Source organism: Chaetura pelagica, unplaced genomic scaffold (genome assembly GCF_000747805.2).
Source record: "Chaetura pelagica isolate M959 unplaced genomic scaffold, ChaPel_1.0 scaffold595, whole genome shotgun sequence".
NCBI lineage: Eukaryota > Metazoa > Chordata > Aves > Apodiformes > Apodidae > Chaetura > Chaetura pelagica.
The window spans coordinates 374,844-396,696 of record NW_009953221.1 but is presented as its reverse complement, the minus strand read 5'-3'; the positions used below and the strand labels follow the sequence as shown (position 1 = coordinate 396,696).

At 42.6% G+C, this 21,853-nt stretch overlaps 1 protein-coding gene across 1 annotated transcript in view; it reads right to left on the bottom strand.

Moving 5' to 3' along the window:
• The window catches only part of CPAMD8 (C3 and PZP-like, alpha-2-macroglobulin domain containing 8), a 45,794-nt gene that overhangs the window by 11,452 nt on the left and 12,489 nt on the right, over positions 1-21,853 (bottom strand). Inside the window, exons 17-35 of the mRNA XM_009997798.1 lie at positions 21,268-21,410; positions 20,652-20,717; positions 17,267-17,498; positions 16,061-16,214; positions 15,322-15,464; positions 14,323-14,374; positions 13,354-13,652; positions 12,665-12,890; positions 11,936-12,112; positions 10,630-10,711; positions 8,871-9,027; positions 8,355-8,429; positions 7,209-7,374; positions 6,600-6,686; positions 5,936-6,072; positions 5,148-5,303; positions 4,700-4,762; positions 3,834-4,072; positions 669-756 (exon numbers count right to left, since the gene is read on the bottom strand). Of these exons, the coding sequence (XP_009996100.1) occupies positions 669-756; positions 3,834-4,072; positions 4,700-4,762; positions 5,148-5,303; positions 5,936-6,072; positions 6,600-6,686; positions 7,209-7,374; positions 8,355-8,429; positions 8,871-9,027; positions 10,630-10,711; positions 11,936-12,112; positions 12,665-12,890; positions 13,354-13,652; positions 14,323-14,374; positions 15,322-15,464; positions 16,061-16,214; positions 17,267-17,498; positions 20,652-20,717; positions 21,268-21,410 (2,742 nt within the window). The remainder of the gene's footprint in view (positions 1-668; positions 757-3,833; positions 4,073-4,699; positions 4,763-5,147; positions 5,304-5,935; positions 6,073-6,599; positions 6,687-7,208; positions 7,375-8,354; positions 8,430-8,870; positions 9,028-10,629; positions 10,712-11,935; positions 12,113-12,664; positions 12,891-13,353; positions 13,653-14,322; positions 14,375-15,321; positions 15,465-16,060; positions 16,215-17,266; positions 17,499-20,651; positions 20,718-21,267; positions 21,411-21,853) is intronic.

Genomic DNA, 21,853 nt, shown 5'->3' with positions numbered 1-21,853 from the left:
AGGATAATGAAGATAAAGTTCTTCATGGAAGAGATTTTGGACTCAAAACACTTTTTAACTCTTGACCAGTTCTGAAGGATTTTTCACCTCTCTAGTTACCTAGTCCTTAAAAACTCTGTTTGCAGCACAAAACCCACCAGTGAACACATTGTAATGCTTCCACAAAATATAAAGCAAAGCTAGATTACAGCTCCTCTCCCCTAGAGGGCTGGCTGGGTAAGAGGCACATTCTGTCCACCTCAGTTTGGTGGGGGGGGGGGGGTGGGGAAAAGAGGCAAAAAAATTCCAAGACACAGAGCCTCCAAAGAAATGGAATCCAGATGTTGGAGATAACACAGCCCACTAAGAAGCCATAAACAGCTCCTGTTAGAGCACATTTTCACTTCAGCATTTCCAAATGGGTCTCATTTAATTACTGTGCACTGTGCTAAGGAAGAAACCTTCGCTTGGCCATTTGTTCATCTTGCCCAGAACATTTGTTCACTCATTTCAGAGAAATATTTGTTGACAAGTGAGATCTCCTAACCCCCTGCCCCAGTTTTAATTACATCTTTGGGGACAGTGCTCTAACATTCAATGGCATTTGCTTCCTATTGCTCCCCACAGAGAATCCCTATGAGAACCAGGTCCCCAAGGTCATGCTTTGCACCCCCATGACAGCACCTTACCTGCTCTAGGCTCTCAATATCTGCACGAAAGCCTGAGAACAGTGGGACTTCCAAGACAGCCATGTTAGAAGATCCAGAGTGCAGCCATCTTCCCATGAGAACAAAAAAAAAAAGAGAAAGAATGAAAACAAACTCAGCTTCCCCAATAACTAATGGTACATGGACAACTCAGGATGGAGAACAACTGAAATGAGGACTTGTTGAAAGGCACAGTCTACTTAGCTTTACAAAATCCTCTTTTTTGCTTTTATTCAACAAAAATTAAGCACAACTCTCAGAGGGCAGAGATATAGAAAATGGCCAGGCAAATGGAAGGAGAAGAGCAGAAGGACACAGTCTCCTGTGGGGCTGCTTGCCTTATTTTTCAATTAATCCCTGAGAAAATCCACTCGGTAAAAGGAAATAACCTCTTGGAGTAGAAGAAACTTCTGTTCCTTCCTAAGTGGAGGGCTGCAAATGGATTGTGGTGTAAAAGGAATGTTACTTCCCAATACCAGAGCCATTCAGCACTGGGGTTTTGTAAACAGTAATTTCCCTCCAGCATCCAATTGATACTAAGAAAAGTATCCTTGCTAAGGAGCCAGCAAACTCACTCTCTAGCTACTAATGCTAAAGAATTCACTGCCCATTTCGTCCCCCATAATATCAGTGAAGACCCTAAAACACCAGTGAAATGCAGAGTGGTTACTGCTGGTGTGCATGAAAAAACCCAAAACAACAACACAGGGAGGGGTGGAGAGAAAGTTTATTTGGGCCACTACAAAAGATTTCCATTTGCAGCATGGCAGAAGAGTTGATATATAACAAGATGCTTCTGCTAATTCCAGAACAATGGTCCTTTTCTCTGCATTCACCAATACTCAGCTCTGAACTACCTCTCCTTGGCAGCTTAACCTTCTTGCTGTTCAGCTGTACCCCAAAGACAAGGAGTTTGGAGCCAGAAGGGTTTATCAGCCCATGCCCGGTGCTGAGCAAACACAGTACAGAGCTTCCAGGGCCACACTTGCCAGGTCTGAACTGGGTCCTATGGGGCTACTTAAAGGCCTCTCTGTGGAGACCCTCAGAGCTGGGCTGGGGTGGGTGGGTTTGCAACAGCTCTGCCCAGCCTGGAGGTTCTGAGCCAAGCTCACACAGCCACAGCAGCACAGGTCCCAGGACAGACCCAGCTGGCTCTGTAAGACAGCTGAGGGCTGACAGTCTCCCACAAACATTAAGCCTTGTTAATCCTGAAATCCATGGACCACACTCCCTAAAAAATCCTGCAGTATTCCCTTTACCTGCATTTTTCCCCACTCTCTGTTACATCAGCCCTCTGTTTCCCATACTGTTTTCTCCCTAAATCCTCAAAAGTGCCCCAAGGACTGCACTGAGCATGACAACACTGACAACAATGACATTGTGAAGAACACTCCCAGCTAAAAATATTTCCATTTGCATCCTTAGAGTCACTCCTCTGTTCACACTGCCTGAATAAGATGATGAAGGAGTTAAAAGAGCATCATTACAAGGAAGAAGGGGAGGAAAGGGAAGATTTCATTTGCTTTTGTTTTCTTTCCAAGCAATCAGTCTCCTTAGATTGGGCTTCCTCTCAAATTTCTGTCTTTGCTCCAGCAATTCTCAGGGCAGGAGTTTCAGAAATAACCCCAGAAAGGTTCTGTTGATGCAGGGCAGGCTCCTTAGTGACCAGCATCTGCAAGGGCCTGACAGGACTTTATAAGCCCACCCCCCCAGGACAAGCTGCACTGCTTGGGCAGGGGGAGAAGAGCCTGGGAAAGTGACAGTGTGTTTGTCACACACAGCCAGGTCAACCCCAGCAAACTTTTGAGTTGCTCCTCACCAGCTGTTGTTACTGGAGGGAAGAAGAATTCAACTAGGTCAAAAAACGCCTGGCACAGGATCTCCCAGGCTTGTGGCAATCAGAGGCAACGTGCCTGCCAGCAACGTGGCCAGGGAGCACCGGCAGGGGTGCTGAGAGAGATAACAAGGTCTCATCTTGGCCTGGAGTCACTGCAAGTGCTCTCAGGACTGCAGCCACTGTGGGGCACTGCCCCTGCAGGAAGGAAGGGAACAAACTGATCGGGGAGGGAAAGTTTTCCATTGCCATGAGCTACATCTGAGCTGTTCCCTTTCCTGCTGCTGGTTGAGTTCAGTGCAGCTGTAGCCCCCCCTGTCATGCTCCTGGTCACAATTCTGCAGGTTAGTTATGAATTTCTTGGGAAGGGTTCCTTCTGCTGCACAGCAGGATGCTGCAAACCCCGTTACTTTGGTTGTGGCTTTTCCCTCTCTTGGGCCAACTTTGCAACAACCTCTTTAAATATCACAACATTTTGTAAGAAATCAGCAACTCCTGACAACTGCAGCAGTACTAAGGTGTTTAAAGCAAAACGTGTGAGTGAATTAAGACAGGTCAGGAATTATTATTACTGTTGTTTGTGGATAGAGGAGCTGTTTTCTCTTAATATCTGGAGTTTCCCAATCTATAAAATGAGACAGAACTGCTTACGTCTTTGCAAAGTGCTTTGAGAACTAGAAGTGAAACTTCTGGAGGTTTAGCATCATGTCACCTTAAAAAATTATTTTCAATTTCTTTATATGGAAGAAGGAGAAAAGCAATGAGCTTTACAGAGCTTATTAACAAGTTTCTGTATATACATTGTGCCTTTACCCTAGATTCCAAATTCATAACATGGCAACAAGCGTCTTCTGTTGGTTTTTGGTATCCAAAACTGAGGAGTAAGCAACTCAAACATTATGATGGAGTCAATAATATTTATAAAACTATAAACACCTTTAAGATACCAGTTAACCAGTTGAATTTACCTAGCTCTTTTTGGCTTTTAAGGAAAGTCTGTTAGTAAAGACCTAGAAAATAATCCAGAATTTTTTCTTTTCCTCCTGATAGAAGCAAATGACATTCAATTTATCATCGTTAGGGTCTGGAGAGGCAATAATGAACTTAACAATAAAAACATGAGGTGTTGCTCTCTTTGTAAATTATTCTTCTTGTTTCTCTACCTTTGACATCAACTTAGCACTATAATTATCAATGCTCCTGGATGTCCAGGCAATAACTCTCTCCTACAACCCACAATTATGGTTGAAATTCCTCATTCAGCAAATGAGATGGTCTCTAAGAAACAGGCAGGATGTGATGGCATTTCCTACCTAGTGCAGGTCTCCAGGATGACTTTGTATTCTCGATGGTCCTGATCTGAAGCTGGGTCATCATCATCCCCCAGAGCCCTCTCCCTGTGCAAGGCTTCCGAGCGGTTCTCGTCCGGAGACACAGACCATGGGAGATGTGGAGCTGGAAGATGCTGCTCTGACTTGGGCTCCTTCAGGTTAACCAGAAGCTGGAAAGCTGGTTTGGCAATAGGATCAGGTACATTGTAAGTGACATCGATCTGCAACAGAAAGGGGGGAAACCAAAACAAATCAAGGCAGGTTATTAGACCCCAATGTTTCAGAGCATCTTCCCTAAAAAACAACTAAATCAGAGAATCCCAGACTGGTTTGGGTTGGAAGGACCTTAAAGATCATCTAGATCCAACCCCCCTGCATGGGCAGGGACACCTCTCACCAGCCCAGGTTGCTCCAAGCCCCATCCAACCTGCCCTTCAACACTGCCAGGGATGGGGCAGCCACAGCTTCCCTGGGCAACCTGGGCCAGGCTCTCACCACCCTCACACTCCAGAATTTCCTCCTCGTGTCTCACCTAAATCTCCCCTCTTCCAGTTTTAATTAATTAATAAACACCAGATCTCTTCACAGTGGTAGTGGTGGACACAGGTGCAATAGAAGCTTTACAGCACAGGTTGATATAGAAAGAGCTGCAGCAGAGCAGATTCACCCCAGTGCAATCATAGTTGCTTCTATGAATTAAAGCAACACCATCATATATAAATATTTCCAGAGAAATGTGAAGTGTAACTCTTTCCTCATAGCAAATTGGGAGTAAAAAAGTAGCAAGGAGACCGTGAGTTGAGAGTTCACCTGCTCAGATACTTTCTCCAGCCCCATGGCAACTTTACCTGCATCAGACAGCAGCCTTCACCTTTGGCACTCACAAACAGCCCCGTTGGAATACTGGGAATCTGGGGAGAATCCACAGTTATGACACAGACAAGACATGGCATTCAGAATGGAAAGGAACATCAATTTTGGCTTTATTCTGTACAAAGTAACTTGTTAGTCATAAAGGACACTGCAGATAGGAAGCAAGCATGGCTTGTTCCTTCCAGCCACCTGCATTTAACAATGGTACAAACAAGCAGCAGCACAAAATAAGCATCAGGCATTCGTTATGGTGAAAAATGCCTTTAATTTTGAGTGTTAACATCAGAACTCTGCCATAAAACACCAGAAAGTCCCCAAATCTCAGTGCTTTTACCATTCCTGAACTTCTCTGAGTTGTCATTCAGAACCAAGCTCCCATGGATCGATCAAAACATTGGGCCACAGGAACACAAAACCACCTACCACTGCAGTCTGGAGGACTTTTTTATTCATCTTGTTAAGCTCAAATGTCTCCTGGTAATCCAGATTAGTAGAAGCCAAGGAAATGGTAAGGTTGACTCCTCCAACATAAGACAGGATAGCATACTCAGCCAGAGCCTGCAGGGCTACACAGGTGTCCTAGGGATCAGAAGAGTTAAGAGGTCAGAATAGTGAAGAACCCAGGAGAACCAGGACCTTACAAACTGTGCAGCCACAACTGCTGGCAGCAGAATCTTCCTTCTTAACTCAGATATGAAAAGACAGACCTGACTTTGTTTGCTTTTGCTGCCAAAGGCATCTGTAAGGACAAAGACCAGGTTCCTTTCAAATTATCAGTCCAAGAAGAATGATAGGATGTTAGGGGATGGAAGGGACCTCTGGAGATAACCTAGTCATACCCTGTGCCAGGTCACACAGGAACACATCCAGGTGGGTTCTGAAAGTCTCCAGAGAAGGAGACTCCCCAGCCTCTCTGGTGCCTGGTACTATTCCTCCTCAGGTGCAGGACTCCACACTTGTCCTTATTGAACTTCATGAGGTTCACCTTCACCCAGCTCTCCAGCCTGTCTAGATCTCCTTGGATGGCAGCACAGCCCTCGGGTGTGTCAGTCACCCGGTTCAAGCAGTAAAGTGCCCTGGAAAGTTTTTCTTCTTACCAGGACAGTTTGTCTAGACTCCAGACAAACTTCTGCATTGACCAATCCTGAATCAGTTGATTTCTACAATTCATCATGCATGCACTGAAGCTACCTATTTCAGAGGCAGCCTACCTGAGTAGATGAGAAGCCTCCAAGTGCATTTCTCTGCTGTGAAAGCCATTTTACTACTGGGAGAGCAGAGGCCACGTCTCCTAGGAGTGTGTATGTCAAAAGGGCATAAGAGGTCATCTCCACTTCTGCAGAAACAACTGAAAGGGAGGGGGGGGAGACAGAAAAACAAACAAAAAACTGGAATTGAGGCTCTGGGCATGTCTAGAGGTAATTCCATTAATATTGATTAACTGAAAAAAAGTTGAAAGTCTGTAGAAATAAATACAGGAAGAGAAAAATGGAGGTGTCTGCAGCCAAGATGCATCACCTTCCAAAGACATCTCTGCTTCCAACTCTTGCTCCTTCCTTCACAGGATAGATAACATTTCTTCTTGGTTGTATCCCCTAAGTAACTTCTTTACCATTCCAGTTCTACTTTGCAGATGCCAATCCTGTATTCCTGTGCTTGATTTTCATCCAATATCCAGTTAGATCCCTCCTGAACACTGATGCTGTTTCTCTAAACGAGCTCTTTCAGCACCATCTTACCTGCCTTTTATGAGCTCTCATTTCATCTGGACCCCATGGTGACCAACTGCCATTTTCAGAACACCTTGTATTACTTAAACAATAGAATACATGCAGGCAGCCCTTTCCCTTATTTCTGTCTTTGCAGCACAAGTACCTGATTGAGAGAGACCATCATTAAATCCCATGAAGGTGTCTTCATCAGTGACAAGAGTTCCTGTCAGGCTCCAGTGTGTGAAGCCATCTGGAAAAACAGGACCATGGAACACGTGTTAATTACACCTAAACCTCTCTACCTGGGAAGAAGCAAATTCTACTCTTGCACTGACTCAGAGAACAGATTCATGCCCTGAACTGCACTGGCCCTCCAGTTAGCCAAGCACCCCTGGGCAAGAGGCTCCCTTTGTAATTACAAAGGTGGCTTAAAGTGACAAATCAGGTGATTCCTGGATTTTGGATTCCATGCACCATCACTGAATGTGATGTGGTACAAGGCAAACTGTCATATGGACAGGACAGGCACTGCAGAGCCTCTGGTGCACTTGCCTTCCTTCAGCTCCAGGAACTAAGGTGCTCAGCCCTCTCTGCAGGGAACCAGGAACCTCTGGCCTTACAGAGCCGCTTTGTGCCATGAGACAGACCTCACCCCTCAGGTTCCCTTCTAGTAAGTAAAATATGTCCTTGGGGTTGCCAGGGCTATTTACTCATCCCCACAAGAGGATGGGCAGCTCAGGGAGCTGCCAGGCTGGCCCCAGGAGCACAGTACCTTGTGTGATAGCCATGCTGTTCATCCTGCGCAGCGCCCCGGCGGCCGAGGGGCTGTGCAGCAGCGTCAGGGCGTAGGCAGTCAGGGCAGTGGTGTAGGGGTCTTCTGCTGAGTACAAGTTGGACTCTAAGAAGTGCTTGGCTTTCTCAACAGCTGTTCTTTCTTCCTATATTGAGGGGAAAGAGCCCAGCCACGTTACCAGCTGCTGTATCCCAGAACTCAGAATCACTTTATTTCCCATTAAAGAACCAACCCACCACCTCGGGAAGGGGCACTTTATCCCTGCAGAACAACACCAACATTTTCCTTTCCCTAAGGAAAGCCACACATCCCAAACTCAAACAAGAGGAGCAAACAGCCAGAAAGAGCTAAACTAACACTGAGACACATTGATTCCCCTTGAAAGCTGAAGCGATGTCGTGTCCCTGCAAGGAGCAGATGAACAGAGCAGAAGCAAACTCTGCTGCATGTTTGATTGTGTTCCTGACACTCTGGAGCGTCTGGCAGACGCCAGAGGATAATAAAGGCCAAGGTTCCCAGGGGTCCCTGCAGCCAACAAACATGTTTTATTAACTCCCTCAATGACCTCACCCTGTAGGAACGTGGCTCTGATAATTTATAGAAACAATTTAATTGGACTTGATGTAATTTGGTTTCCTTTGATTTCCCTGTGGCACTAACCTTCCCCTTCCTCATTTCCTAGCTAAGATCATTAGTAACACTTGCAAATCTCCTCTAGGAAAACCATTAGATCCACACAAAGTGCACTCCCAGCAAATAAAAATGTCTTGACACAGCAGCCCAAGAGAGCATCACATCACTTCTCAGGGTGGGAGGACACTGCTGACAGGAGGCAGGAAGCTCCTCTGAGAGCACTGGAAGATTTCCTAATTATTTTATTTATTTTTAATGAGGTTGAGAGCCTCCCATTCCAACAAGAACTGAGGGCTGGGGTGTATCTTCCTGCAATGGCAGCATGGTCTCACCCTTCAAGCTCTACAGTGATGCCATCAGAAGTGCTAAGATTGTCACAGTGTTTCTGAATAGATCCTGCAGTTTGCACTGGCTGCTTCAAAGCCTCCATAAACTCAGAGAATTATTAGAATATGAAGAATGGGGCAACTATTTTAACTACGTCTTTGTTACCTCCGAAGTGACACCTGTTTCCAGAAGAGATGCAACCACATAAGCTGTGAGGGAGATCTTACCATGGATTCCACCCTGGAGGGCAACAAACACAAACAACTGGATAAAAACTAGAGAAAAGGACACTGGATAAAAAGACTCTTGAAGCAAGACAGAGAATATAAGAGAAGATGCAGCATCACAGAACTTCTTTTCCTTTGGACATAAGGAACACAAACCCAAACCAACATTTGTAGCTTCCTTCCAGAGCAACAGCCTGAGAACACAATGCATAGAACTTCACATTCTGAGACATGATTCTGAAGGGTTTTGCAAGACTTGCTTTCCATTCCCACGGGACAGCACACAGAAAAGTTCTGATAGCCTTTTTAAACTGAAATTCTTCTGATTCTTCCTATACTTTTCCAGCCTTTCAAGTTTGTATTAGGCATAAGGAAACAGCATCACTTCATGCTTTGAGAATAACTTTAAAAATGCACCTATTGCATGATTGTGAGTCAGTATAGTATTTTTTACCTGAATGTCCTTGTTTAGTATCCTGCCCATAGCAGGAAAAGAACCATCTTCTTTCTGATGCTGGATGATCCAGTCTTTGGCAGCTGTGAGTTCTTTTGGGTCAATGAAAATAAACCCACGAGACTGTGCAAAGGACTTGAGGACAAAAGCTGTTAGCCTGTAAAAAGGAATTTATCATCTTTACTGAGAAAACCATTTCAGATTCATGTATCAGTAAAGGGAAAACAATATTCTTAGAAAGCACAAATTGTTGGGGAAAACACTAAATACTGTTAAAAAAATGTGATGGTACATAAAAGCACCTGAACACTGTGCAGTCTCTTCCAGGTAAGAGCAGGATCAAGGGTCAACAAATTAAATTGAAAGGTATAAGTGGAAGATATATTGTCTTAGTTGTGACAGACTCTGAAACTCAATTCCCTTTTATATGTGCTCATCTGCTACCCATATTATTGAAGCTTTTAAATTAAGAATCACTACCCTTACAAATAGACTATTTGTAAAGAAAAGGGAGGAGTAAACTTTCTGATTTTCTTGCTGTCTTAACTAAAAAGAAATCCAGACCCATTGCTAAAATCTGAGGCTGTGTTAGACTTCATATAGAATTAAGACTTAAGAAAGCAACAGAAGTGTTTTTGGAATTCTAAATCTCTAACATGCAACAAGTGTGAACTCTGGCCAGCTTTGGGAGATTGAATCATTCACTTTACAAGCCTCTGAGGAATGGGAGGGTAGAAAGCATGCTGCCTGGCAGGGCATTTTTCAAGTGTTAAGTAATTCTGTGTCACTGTATTTTACATCTAGGGACTGGGAGATGCCAGATCTGAGATACAACTTGCTATCTTAGAAACAGTGTGGCGGCAGCAGCAGGAGGGAAGTGGTACTTCCCCTCGGGAGAGTTCATGGAGCAAAATCAGTTGCAAGCAAAATACAGAGCAGATAGGGAAGCCAAGTGACAGCAGAAGCAAATGAATGAAGACAAGAATCTGCTACATCTGAGGCACTGTAGTCAACTGACACACCAATGTGATGTAATGCACATGGTTTCCTGAGAGGAACATGAATGTGATGAGCTGATTTCTCAGGTTCAGAATTTCTGGTTCTCATATTGTTTGGAACTGAGAGGTTCTGCACTTGTATTCATAGAATCACAGAATCACAGAATGACTTGGGTTGGAAGAGATCTTAAAGATCATCTAGTTCCAACCCCCAGTTGTCAGGGCATAAATCCATACCATTCTGTTTATATCCCCAGGAGAGGATATAAAATAACGCACCTGGGAGAAAAACTTCTTTGGGGTCTTTTGGGGCTGGTTTTGGTGTTTGTTTTTTTTCCTACCTTGGTTGAAGCCCCTGTCACTTCTAGAGATAGCAAGTTTCTCTGTAACTGTTTCAGGTGAAGCTCCATTCCCTGGTGGAATTAGGTGCTTAAATACCCCCTGATACCTTGCTACACCAATTCCAGTAGACCAAATATGATCTTTAACTGTATTTTTTAAGCCTAAAGCCTGGACAAATGTGATTATCTCAGCTGCTCCTGAGTCTTCAAACAATTATAATACACTCCTAGTGTGGTATGAACACCCAGCAGCATTCAAAGAGTCAGTTTAGAGTCATTGAGGAGTATTCCTGTTCTCCACTGTATATCCACTATACCATGATAGAAGCTGGAAAATTCCTCTTCTTCCCTTGCCAATTGTACATCTTTCCCATTTAGCAAACACTGCATTTTCTAGCTGAGTTGTAAAGAGCAGCTCACCACATGCTCCCCGAGGAGTCCCTCTCGCCAAACGCGCTGTAGGACCCGTCCTGTCTCTTGTAGGTCAGTTGGCGCTGGTAGCCTGCAAGTCACAAAGGTAGGGGAGTCCAAAACCCTCACACAGAGAAAAACAAGGATGGAAAGTGGATGAAGACTCAGACCATCTGGCACTAGAGGAAGGGGATTCTGCTGCCTGAGGCAACCTCTGATTTTGCTGAGTGATAGGGCCGGCTTCATGCACACTGTAGCTTATTCAGAAATCCAGTCAGGCTCCCCACCACCTCCCCAGGCTCCCCACCTCCTGCACCTTGGCAAGTAGCATTATCAACAATTTCAACCCCCCTTTGTAAAGATCCAGCACTAAAATAAATTTTTACTTAAGCATATAGTTATTCTCCTTCCATCCTACTGAAAAGCACCATGAGGATGAATTTTTTTCTATAATGATACAACTGGATTCAGACTGTTCTCCAAAGCTGTTGCTTGGGACAACTTGATGGAACATGACAACACAGGCAGTGATCTTAACAAATACAAACACTTCCTAGCTGCTAGGGCTAGCTTACAAGGCTTGGTTTAGACAACAATTATTAAGTTGAATGCTGAAGATATGAACTCTCTACTGGGAAGTCTATTGAGACTGAAAATATAGTAAAAATGCTCTTCCTATTAGGAAATTAATTTGCTTCATAAACCTGTTTGTCTTATAACAGTGAACTGCTCCTCCTAGTGAAGTCCTCTAGGCCTCTAGACTGAGGGCTGTAAACTCTTAAATGAGTTCTTAGATTCATTTGGGATCAAATCCTTCAGAATAGGTATTTATGAAACAGAGAATCATAGAATCATAGAATCACAGAATCATAGAATTTGGGACTAAAAATGTTACTAGGAAAATACTGCAGAAAAAGAGAAAGTTCATAGAAAAGCCATGCAGTGACTGAAGAAGTGGAAAGAAAATTTATGAATAAGGCAAAAAACCTGGATATGCAGATTGTTACTAAATTAAATTTTCCTTGACTTCTTGAAATGCTGAAGCACAGAAAAAAGCTGCCTAAGGAAAAAAGTAAGATTAAAAATATAAATCAAGAAGCATGTAACTAGGGGTTACTGAAGGGAAACACAGGCTGTATATCAATGGAAAACATGTTGCCATCAAAGTCTGTTAACCAGTGAGATCATCCTCCAAGAAATGAGGAATCCTCATCCCTTGGGATGCTCTTGATTAGCAAGGACAACATGATACTATAAGACTCTTCTAACCTACAAGCTTTTTCTCCTTCTATCAGTTGTAAGTATAATGAGTTACCTTGAACAAGGTAATCAGTAGCTTCACTCTCCACTTCATGACTGAGTTGTTTGGTTTTCTGCAGATATTTCAGGACAAAAACATTGGGAGCAAAATGGATCATGTTCTGCTCCCCACATCCAAAGGGTAATCTCAAAAGCTTGTCCAGGTTGTTCAACGTGGGACCCATCACATCTCCTGTTTGAAAAAGAGGTGAAATGTTCAGTACCAAGGAACTGAGCTCCACTTCCTTTTGATGTCCTGTGCTTAAAGCCCACCTGACTACACTAATTTCTGGAAGCTACACGTGCTTCAGCTTAAATAAACTGTAGCAGAAGATGGAAGTCCTTCAAATGTCAAGCCTTAGCCCTTCAAGCTCTCACTGGAATAAAGACATTTCACATTTCAGAGTTGGATTATCTATGACTCCCCAATTCAGACTACTACTTTAGTACACAGCACAGCTAGTGATGATGATAATTAAATTAATACTATGAATCCTAAGAGACAGTGCCTCTGCAAAGCCCTCAGAGGGTATGAATTTTCAGTCACTGTCAACTCAAACAGGGTTCAAACAAGTGACAAAAAAGAATACTGTCCCAGAATTAAGCCACATGTACCTTTGTAACTGCCTGTGACTATCTTAGCTGGTCTGTAATACTCAAATACTGGTCAGAACCAAGTAACAGCTGGAGTTATCTCTTCATTTTTGATAACTGATACCTAGTGATACCTCCTCATAATTGATACCTATTATTGAAGCCGTAGCTCTTTCTGATCCTGGAATTATGTTGTGGGGAACTCCAAGAGTAAATGCTTCATTGTGATTTTCATCAGTCTCTTCTTTTCTCCAAATTTTAAACTCTCCCATTGACCCCCAGCCTGTGGAAAAGCCAATGTACTTCACCTCAAGGTGTTTGGGGACTGTCCACTCCACAATAGTAGACTCATTTAGCACCCGAGTACCATGGCCAACCTGAAATGAACAAAAAGCCATGCAGTTCCAAGAAGCCACACAGATGAAGTCAGTCCAACATGTGTCCTTGGACCCAGTAACTTCTGTATGCATCAGAGAACACTGTAGATAGACCAATACCTTTATCTTTCCCACCCTCAAAATAATCCAAGGAAGTTTAATGAGAATTCCACAGGCTTGACCTCCAAGGCTTTCAGTGCACTTAGCACTAAAAGTTTTGAAGACTGAGGTCCTGAGAACGTGTGGCAATCAGGTATCTGCTGATTAAAACAGCCTGACCAAGGCTTCATATAGAAAAAGCACCAGGAATGAAGCTTTTGCCTCCTACAACAAGTCTAATGACAATCTCCTGCACGTGTGCTCAAGCTCTGTTTAAGAAAACAAGAGACTTTTACACTCCTTTAAGCAATTCTAGACTATATGGTTCCACATTCCAAGACCATTACATAGAGAAATGCACTACCTGGATAATTCCGTTTTTCCAGCTGATCCAGAAGCTGCGGAATTCATCCCAGGAGAGGATACCAGCTGTGTCCCTGCTGACCACTGGCTCACCCATTTTGCTTGTGGAAATCCATGTCTTAGTATTTTGGTGTCCACCAATAACAATCTCAGTCATCTCTGCCATGTCATGAGGGCCAGAGGACAAGGCCAGGTGAGCATCGTTGTGAGCTTTGACAGCAACATCAAAATGTGTCATCTGGGCAGGTTTCTGCATGTACTGGTACTCATACTTGTTAGGTGTAGAAATGTGTATTTTCTCTAGTCAGAAAAAGAATGGGATGTTGTCAGAATTAGAGCTTAGCTCACACACTTCAAAACTAACCCATAGCTAACTATTAAAATTTAAACAGACTTTTCCTACGTACGTCATCTTTTTTCCAGCCTCTTTTAACTACATATGGATGTTTCTTCCCATCTTCTATTTATACTCCCTTCCAATACAGAATATCCTTCAATTCAAACTGCTCAGCTGGATTTCTTATGAAGCCTGTAAAGTGATTTTTCAGTTCTAATCTAGTGGTCAAAAGCATCTCTGTTTAGCTACTGGAGCCAACTCTGAGCTCTCCAAATCTCAGGCAGGAAGGACACACTGATTCCAGAACTGAATTTTAAAACATCAGCTGAAAATATAGTACAGTCACAGTTACTGTCCACAGTGCTGAATACTTAAACTGTTCCATAAAGGAATTTAATTGCCATTTCCAGAAATCACTTGGACAGTTAGAGCAAATTCATAATTAGCCAGCACAGTAAGAAAGACTCTTTATTCAAAAGTTCCTTCTACACACCAAAACTCATCAATCACAGACTGACAGAAACAAAGATTATTTAAATTTTTTTTTTACCTTTTAAAATGAGATTAATCCACATGTTTCTATTTATAACTAAATAAAATAAACTTAATATCTTATTCAAATCATGAACTTACCATTTGGGCAGAAGAACACACTATAGGTGTATTCTCTGGACAGTCCCTCTGGCTGTATGAAGACAGAAATCCATAGACAAAAAGCTTGCATTAGCAGTAAAACTATTTAGTTTTACTTATAAAAGACAGAAATAATATTCTGCTGCTGTACAGTGGTTTACACCCATTCTAGACAAGTTATTACACTGTATTTTGGTAGCTATAGATGTGCTAACCACTGCCAGCTGATCTCCAGCACAGCTTAACAGGCCAAGCACAACATTTCTGTCTCTTTTTCTTCTGAGCAGGATTGAAGATTCACCAGCATGACCTCAGAACCAAGTGGGCCCTTTCTGGACACTCCACCACTAAAACTGATTTCTTCCAATCATGTAAACATACCATAAATCAATTTGAAGATTCTTAAAAATCTATTCACCTTTCATTACTAATTCTGGAGCCCCCAAAATAAGAAGGACATGGAGCTCATGGAGAAAGTCCAGAGGAGGCCATGGAGATGATCCAAGGGCTGGAGCAGCTCTGCTCTGGAGACAGGCTGAGAGAGTTGGGGTGTTCAGCCTGGAGAAGAGAAGGCTCCAGGGAGACCTTAGAGCACCTTCCAGTGCCTGAAGGGGCTCCAGGAAAGCTGGGGAGGGACTTGGGACAAGGGCAGGGAGGGAGAGGACAAGAGGGGATGGATGGAAACTGGAAGAGGGAGATGTAAGTTGGACATGAAGAGGAAATTCTTTGTTGTGAGGGTGGCGAGACCCTGGCCCAGGTTGCCCAGGGAAGCTGTGGCTGCCCCATTCCTGGCAGCATTGAAGGGCAGGTTGGATGGGGCTTGGAGCAGCCTGGGCTGGCGGGAGGTGTCCCTACCCATGCAGGGGGTTGGGACTGGATGATCTTTAAAGTTTCTCCCAAATTAAACCATTCTATAACTACCTAAAAACTGCCATGATTTGCCCAAGTCTTCATATTTTTTTCCCCTGAATCATGACAAATAAATTCATATCTTCTTACCTCAATAATAACATTACTGCGAACATAATCCACTCCCACTGGGGTCCTTTTGTCCAGGTAATTGTCCTCCAAGTGCTTGCCATTTTTTAAGGTCTGCATCCCATCCTGACAGCAACTAGTTCCACCATAAGCAAAAGCTTTTGCTAAGAAATAGAAGGGAAAAGAAACAGAAATTTCGTGGTAGGAAGATCTCCAGGAGTTCAAGGGAACATCTAAACTAATTAGATCGAGGTGATTAATAATACATCAAGTGTTTTGTAAATACAACTCTCCTATTACCTTTATTCTTTAAGTATTTGAACAGTCACATCTAAAATTGGACAATATTTGGACAGTCACAGGGCAACAGAGAAACTCTTTCCTAGTTTCCCTTGTTGCACAGTTTTACTGTAACATTTTGAAGACGTACAGAATTTTTTATTCTCTTATTAAAAAATTTCCACTGATCTCTTCAGGGAGAGGTAACGGATTCAAACCTTTCATGACCACATATCTGACAGCAGGAAAACTCCTGACTAGGGAACCCCCTGAAGTTTGTTCTTACAAACTCTCAATCTTATTATGGATAGAGAATCTGTTCCTCAGAAACAAATGAGGTTGAAAAGCTAAGCTGGCAGCAAGTGACATGAGTGATTCCACTTTGGGGTGCCAGGGAAATAAGAATTGTCTTCTGAAAGAGGAAGAAAAAGAAACACTTGTAAAACTCCAAGCAGGTAAGTTGTTTTTATTTCAGTACTACCAGTGATGTTGCTCAGTCCCAGCTCATTGAAGGACAAAACTATAGAGGTGGGTTTAGCTTCCCCGGGGGCAACGCACTTCTTCCTTGTCAGGTGGTGTTTCCCAGGATGCCCAACAAACTTTATGCCTTTTGGAACAGAGATCTTCACATGGACCTGTGAACATTATTGAAAGCCATTTATTGGAAATCTCAGCTGCAAAGCCAATGTGAAAAACCTGAAAACCATAATATGCTTAATAGAATCAGAGTATGCACGGGATGATTCCTCCTTCAAACCTCCCAGCAGCACATTTGGGGCCAGGCAGATTAATGAGCTTGAGAGGAGAATGAGGTGTCAAGTTGCACCAGGGGAGGTTTAGACCAGGCATTAGGAAGAACTTTTTCCCTGAAAGGGTTGTCAGACATTGGAACAGGCTGCCCAGGGAGGTGGTTGAGTCACCATCCCTGGAGTAAAAGTTGTCTAGATGTGGTGCTTGGGGACATGGCTCAGTGCTGGGCTTGGGGGAGAAGATCCTCTCAAAGGTCTTTTCCAACCTAAAGTGATTCTATGATCTAGAGAGAGGATTTATTGAAAAAACAACATAAAACATGATTTCAGAGTCAACTTTCAGCAGCTTTTTGATTATGAAGGAAATTCTTCTCTGTGGTTCAGCATAAGCTTCCTAATTATTTCCCCTACATTTTACAATATTTGTATTTCTCAAGGGTTGCAAGGCACTTCAGATTGCTACAGCTGTTTGTTGGTGTCTTCTCCTAAGTAACCAGTGATAGGATGAGAGGAAATGGGTTTAAGTTGTGCCAGGGGAGGTTTAGGTTGGATATAAGGAAAAGTTTATTTTCTGGAAGAGTAGTGAGGCCCTGGAATGGGCTGTCCAGGGAGGGGGTGGAGCCTCCATCCCTGGAGATGTTGAATAATTGTTTAGATGGGGCACTTCAGGACAGAGTTTAGTGGTTGTGGTAGTTGGATTATGGTTGGATTCAATGATCTTGAAGGTCTCTTCCAACCCTAATGATTCTATGACTCCAAAAAAAGCAAACAAAGCAATGACATCTATTCCTATTGGAAAACAATATTTTTATCTTGGTCAAAACATTTGTACTGAGCTTATCACTATTTTCTCTCCTGTAGCTTTTAGATCACTTAGGAAATGTTGATGGTAAGATCGAATTTTGTGACTTAGCAAGGGGAATAAAGAGGGTGGTTACCTCTACACAGACAGCCAAGTAGTTGTAGACAGTCAGGGGGATTTTGGTCTGTTCTCCCCGGATAACGTGGTAGGGCAAGGTGAAATCAATGAAGAAAGGTTTAAAAGTCTTCAGTTCTGTTTGCCTGGCAATGCCCAGACCCTTCTCTTCAGACAGAGCCACAGCTTCAGTTATCCACGTGGTGATGGAGTCTGGCACTTCCACTTGCAGCTGCGCTTCTCCTGAGATACTGCTACAAAAAAGAGCAGGGAATCATTTGGGTTGGTCAGGTTCATGAAATGCTTTGGACTGAAGTTAAACTACAGGTCCCAACCCTCCAGATCCAAACTTGCACCATCAGCATCTGCTTTGATCAGCAGCTGATCAAAGGCTCAGTGTTTCTATCAGGTTTTTTTGAGACCTACGCACATTTACAAGAAGCAAGTAGCTGCTTCTGCAAAAAACACTCTAACATACAAATTCTTACTGGATTAAAAGCTTTATTGGCATTTGCAGCCCCATTATAGAGTCACTTTTATTACAGGCAAACATCTGCACTAAGTCAAACCAAAAAAAAGAAAAAGAAAAAAGAAAGAAACCCTAGGCTGAGGTCCTGGATAAAAAGAGTTCAGCAATAATTTACTGAACAGTTAGTGAAATCCAAGTATTTTTTGTTGGAGCCCAGTGGCCTTGCATACACTGCCACATTGCAGGCTCTGCTTGAACATAAGGGCAAATGCAAAATTTTCCAAAAACCAAGTTCAGCAACTGCTTGGCCAGGGGAGGGTATTTTAATTCAGAAACTGGTTGGTTGGCTGTTTTTTTGGAATGCCTGACTCAGAACATTTCCAAGCTCATCATTTTCTTCCAATGAGGATTGAAACTAATTATTAAAAAAATCAATTTTCTACTCCAAGTATTTAGCTTTCCTGTGCATACCAGAACAGGATATCACAAACCTGGTATCCTCTTCCATGCTTTATAATATTAGAAATTCAATTTTGTTCTGCAGACTTTGCTATTTCCCTCCTGCAAAGCTTTGGCCTTGCCTGGAACAGAAAACATTTCCTCTAAAGCAAGAACAAAAGCTATTTCATGGCTCAACTGGCAGGATGATTGGTGCAGTTATGACTACACCCTAAGGTTGTTTTCTCTCAAGTTCTTATTTATTCCCCAGAGCCTGATACACATGCTGCTGGCTCTGTAATCTTTTGAGAGCAACATGCATCTGAGCTGGCATGGAAAAGGAGAGAGCAAGATCTTCAGAGTAAGCTCTGCGAGTCCAGAGCAGAACACACTGTCTGTCCATGTTGCACTGCCTCCTGATTCCAGAAGAAACTCAAGACTTGGGATTTCACTGCTTTTCAGCTGAAGGTTTTTCATGTTTTAGGCACCAGTGAAGTACCTTTACCCTCATCATCTACATCAGTTGTCACTGAGCTGAAGCTACTGTAACTGTCACCAACTCAGCAGCACATCCTGCTCTGCTCTCTGTGTTTCTATCACAATAAGGATTAATACAAACAGTTTGATAAAAAACTTGAGCTCATGGCCATACATGCCAGGTTCAGTCTCCAGACACTCTGGGCAATAAAGGAGGTTCCCCAGCTCAAAGCACAGAGCCTGGAAAATGAACTTGGTTTGACAGCACCAAGTTATTTTAATGGATTTTAAGCCCTCTAGTTTCTTAATATTTAGGCCTTCATCTTAACTGGGGTTTGGTAGCTGGTACCTGCAATAAACTTCAGCCCTGAAGAGCAAGTAGAAGGGTGTCCTAGCTCCAGAACTGGCAGTATTCCAGCCTGTTTAACTGGACAATTTGTTGCAGCTGATGTTCTTTCCACTGGGATTTCAGCCCATAAGCAGCATTAACATTATTTTCACACATGAGGGCACTTACTCTTCTGGGCAGGGTCCCAAAGTACACACACATTTCCAGCCATTAGACCCTCCAGCCAGGCTCTAGGAATTTTTAGAATTGGTTTGGGAAGTTGACATTAAGCCTTTGTTTCTTTTTTTTCTTTTTTTTTTTTTTTTTAAGATTGTATATTATAATTATAAATCGCAGAAGAAAAAAAAATTCTCCCTGTTCAAGAGAGTGGAAATCAAGGAATGCTCAACTCAGTTGTTTCTAATGAAATGAAGTGGAGAAAATGCAATCTGCAGCTTTTTATTACACGCTCTCCCACTTATAATTAACTGCCCCAGCTTGCTGAGGCCCAAATGGGCACTTCTGGAATTCTTTGTGTGTTTCTACAAAGCATATTTCATGCTCAATTTGAACAGATTTGAATACACTTGCTGCAAGTTTCTGTCAAATTTAATTTATAATCATTTACTGAGAATGAAGTTTATTTGCAAACCTGGACAAACCTTTTAATAATTGCTTCAAATTATGCTAGATGTGCTGTTTCTGGGCTAAATTACTTATTTGTTTATTAATTTTTGTAGTTCCAGCTGTACCAAGTGGAAACCATGATTTATTTTAAGGTTTGGGGGAGATGCTCCTGTGTCAGTTGAAAGGGAAAGAAGGGCTCTGGGCAATTTAAAAAGAGATCAAAACAGAATCCTCACCCATGCATGACTGGGCTATACCAGCATTTACAGAAGCAGCTATTCTGCCTCCACCTCCTCACACAGATTAGTCTGGGATCATTTGCTCACTAAAGCAAACACAACAATTGATGCTAGGATGAGAGTGGAAAGGAAGAAAAACACCAGCACTCACTGGAGGTGACATGTCTGCATCTACCCTGGGGTCCGAACACTAATCTGGACCCAAGTCACCCTCTACTGCCAAGGGAAACTGGCTCTTCTGAGGGGCTGGTCTTGTCTCCTGTGAACTGCAGCAGGATTTCCCATTACCTTTGGCTCTCCAAAGTGGCACCCAGGATTCCGGGTCATAGGAAGTTTTTAGCAGAGTTAGAAGGGCATCAACACTGCAAGAGGAGTCTGAGTTGCATTTACTGTGAGGTAAGCTTAGGTGACAGGTAGCTCCTCACAGTAGCTACTTGCTGCAAACATCTGTCCTCACTTGCTCTTCAGTATCTTGCTTTAATGCACCCTTTTCATAAGTGAGTACAACCTAGAAATATGTTGAACCAAACAACTGCTTCTTTTCTTCCCTGAAGATGCTCCTCTGCTTGTGACCCCATGGTGAATTACACATGGGTTGCAACATGGTCACAACTGACAGGTTGGGCCTGAAGGAAGTGAACACACTCAAGACCAGATGAAAAGTTACAAAGAAAGAGTTTTGATTAAAGCAGTAATGAAGAAAATCAATAACAACAACACATATCAGAGAATGCCAGTGTAAATCCAGTTGGTTTAAAGAGCTTTGCTTTCTGCAATTGAAGAGGACACAGTCCACTGGACATAATTAAGGGAATTCCCCAGTCCATACCTGACATTGAGGCAGTGCCAAATCCATGTCTCAGGAAAGAAGGTTCTTTTTCTCTTCTCTGCTCTGCTAGAACAAGAAATAAGTCCTTGGCAATTATTTTAATAAGACAGTTTTAACAGCAACTGAGAAATCAGTGTTATCACCTGAATGCAGCTTTCATGAGCAACCCAAACCCAAGCTAGCACAGACTCATAAATGTGACACAAATTACAGAGTCTTTCCAAATGATCCCACTGTGCACACACACATCCAGCAGTCTGGAGACATAAATAATACTCTAAAAAAATAGTATAAGTAAGATAATCTTAAAAACTAACATTAATAATATAAAAAAAGATAAAGGTTTTATGAGCCAAATTGTTTCACTGAGAGAGCTCAAAGAGAGCATACAGAGCATGTCACTTCCTGAGACATGATGATATGGCCTCATCAACAGCAGTTCCTACAATCACTATTGACTTATCATTAAGTTATACCTTCTGTTAGGTCTATCAAGGGGATGGAAAAGTTTCCCTATCACCCCCTTGTCTAAACCAAGCACGAGAACAGCTGAGAACATAAAAAATCCAGTAGTTCAGAGTACCACAGACAATATGCATCACAACACAAATGTTACCTTGGTGCTATTTTAGAATGCACTGTAGCCACCAAGGTCCCCGTGTGTGGCTGGAAAGCTGGGACAGCCTCATCTGTGTACATGCCTCCATTCTGCCTGTGGTTCAAGCTGACTAGATCAGTCATCACAACCAAGCCAGTTTCCTAGACAATAAAAATCAAGACCACAAAACAAAAACCAGCAGGGGAAAAAAAAAGAATTAAACATGTACCGATACATTTTGTTTCTGAATTGAACTCCCCAACCCTCTATCAACTTTTAAGGGGTAAATTTCAATTGACACTTGAGGGTTTTTTTTAAAACTTTACATAAAAATGAGTGTTAATTTGAAAATATGGAAGCATTACAGAGCAGAGTTTTTATGAGAAAGCTTGTTTACTTGGAAAATGCATTGGAACAAATATCTAACATTACTGGGTATGTGAAACTGACAGGCAGCTACAGCTGAAAAATTATGACACATACTTTTTTCCCCTAGAATACTACATTACAGCTTTTTACCCTTCCTAAAAGTTTCCAGTGTGTTCTGCTGCAGTTAGTGGGCAGCTCTCACATCAGGCATCACCCATCCTGCACTGCCAGGAAT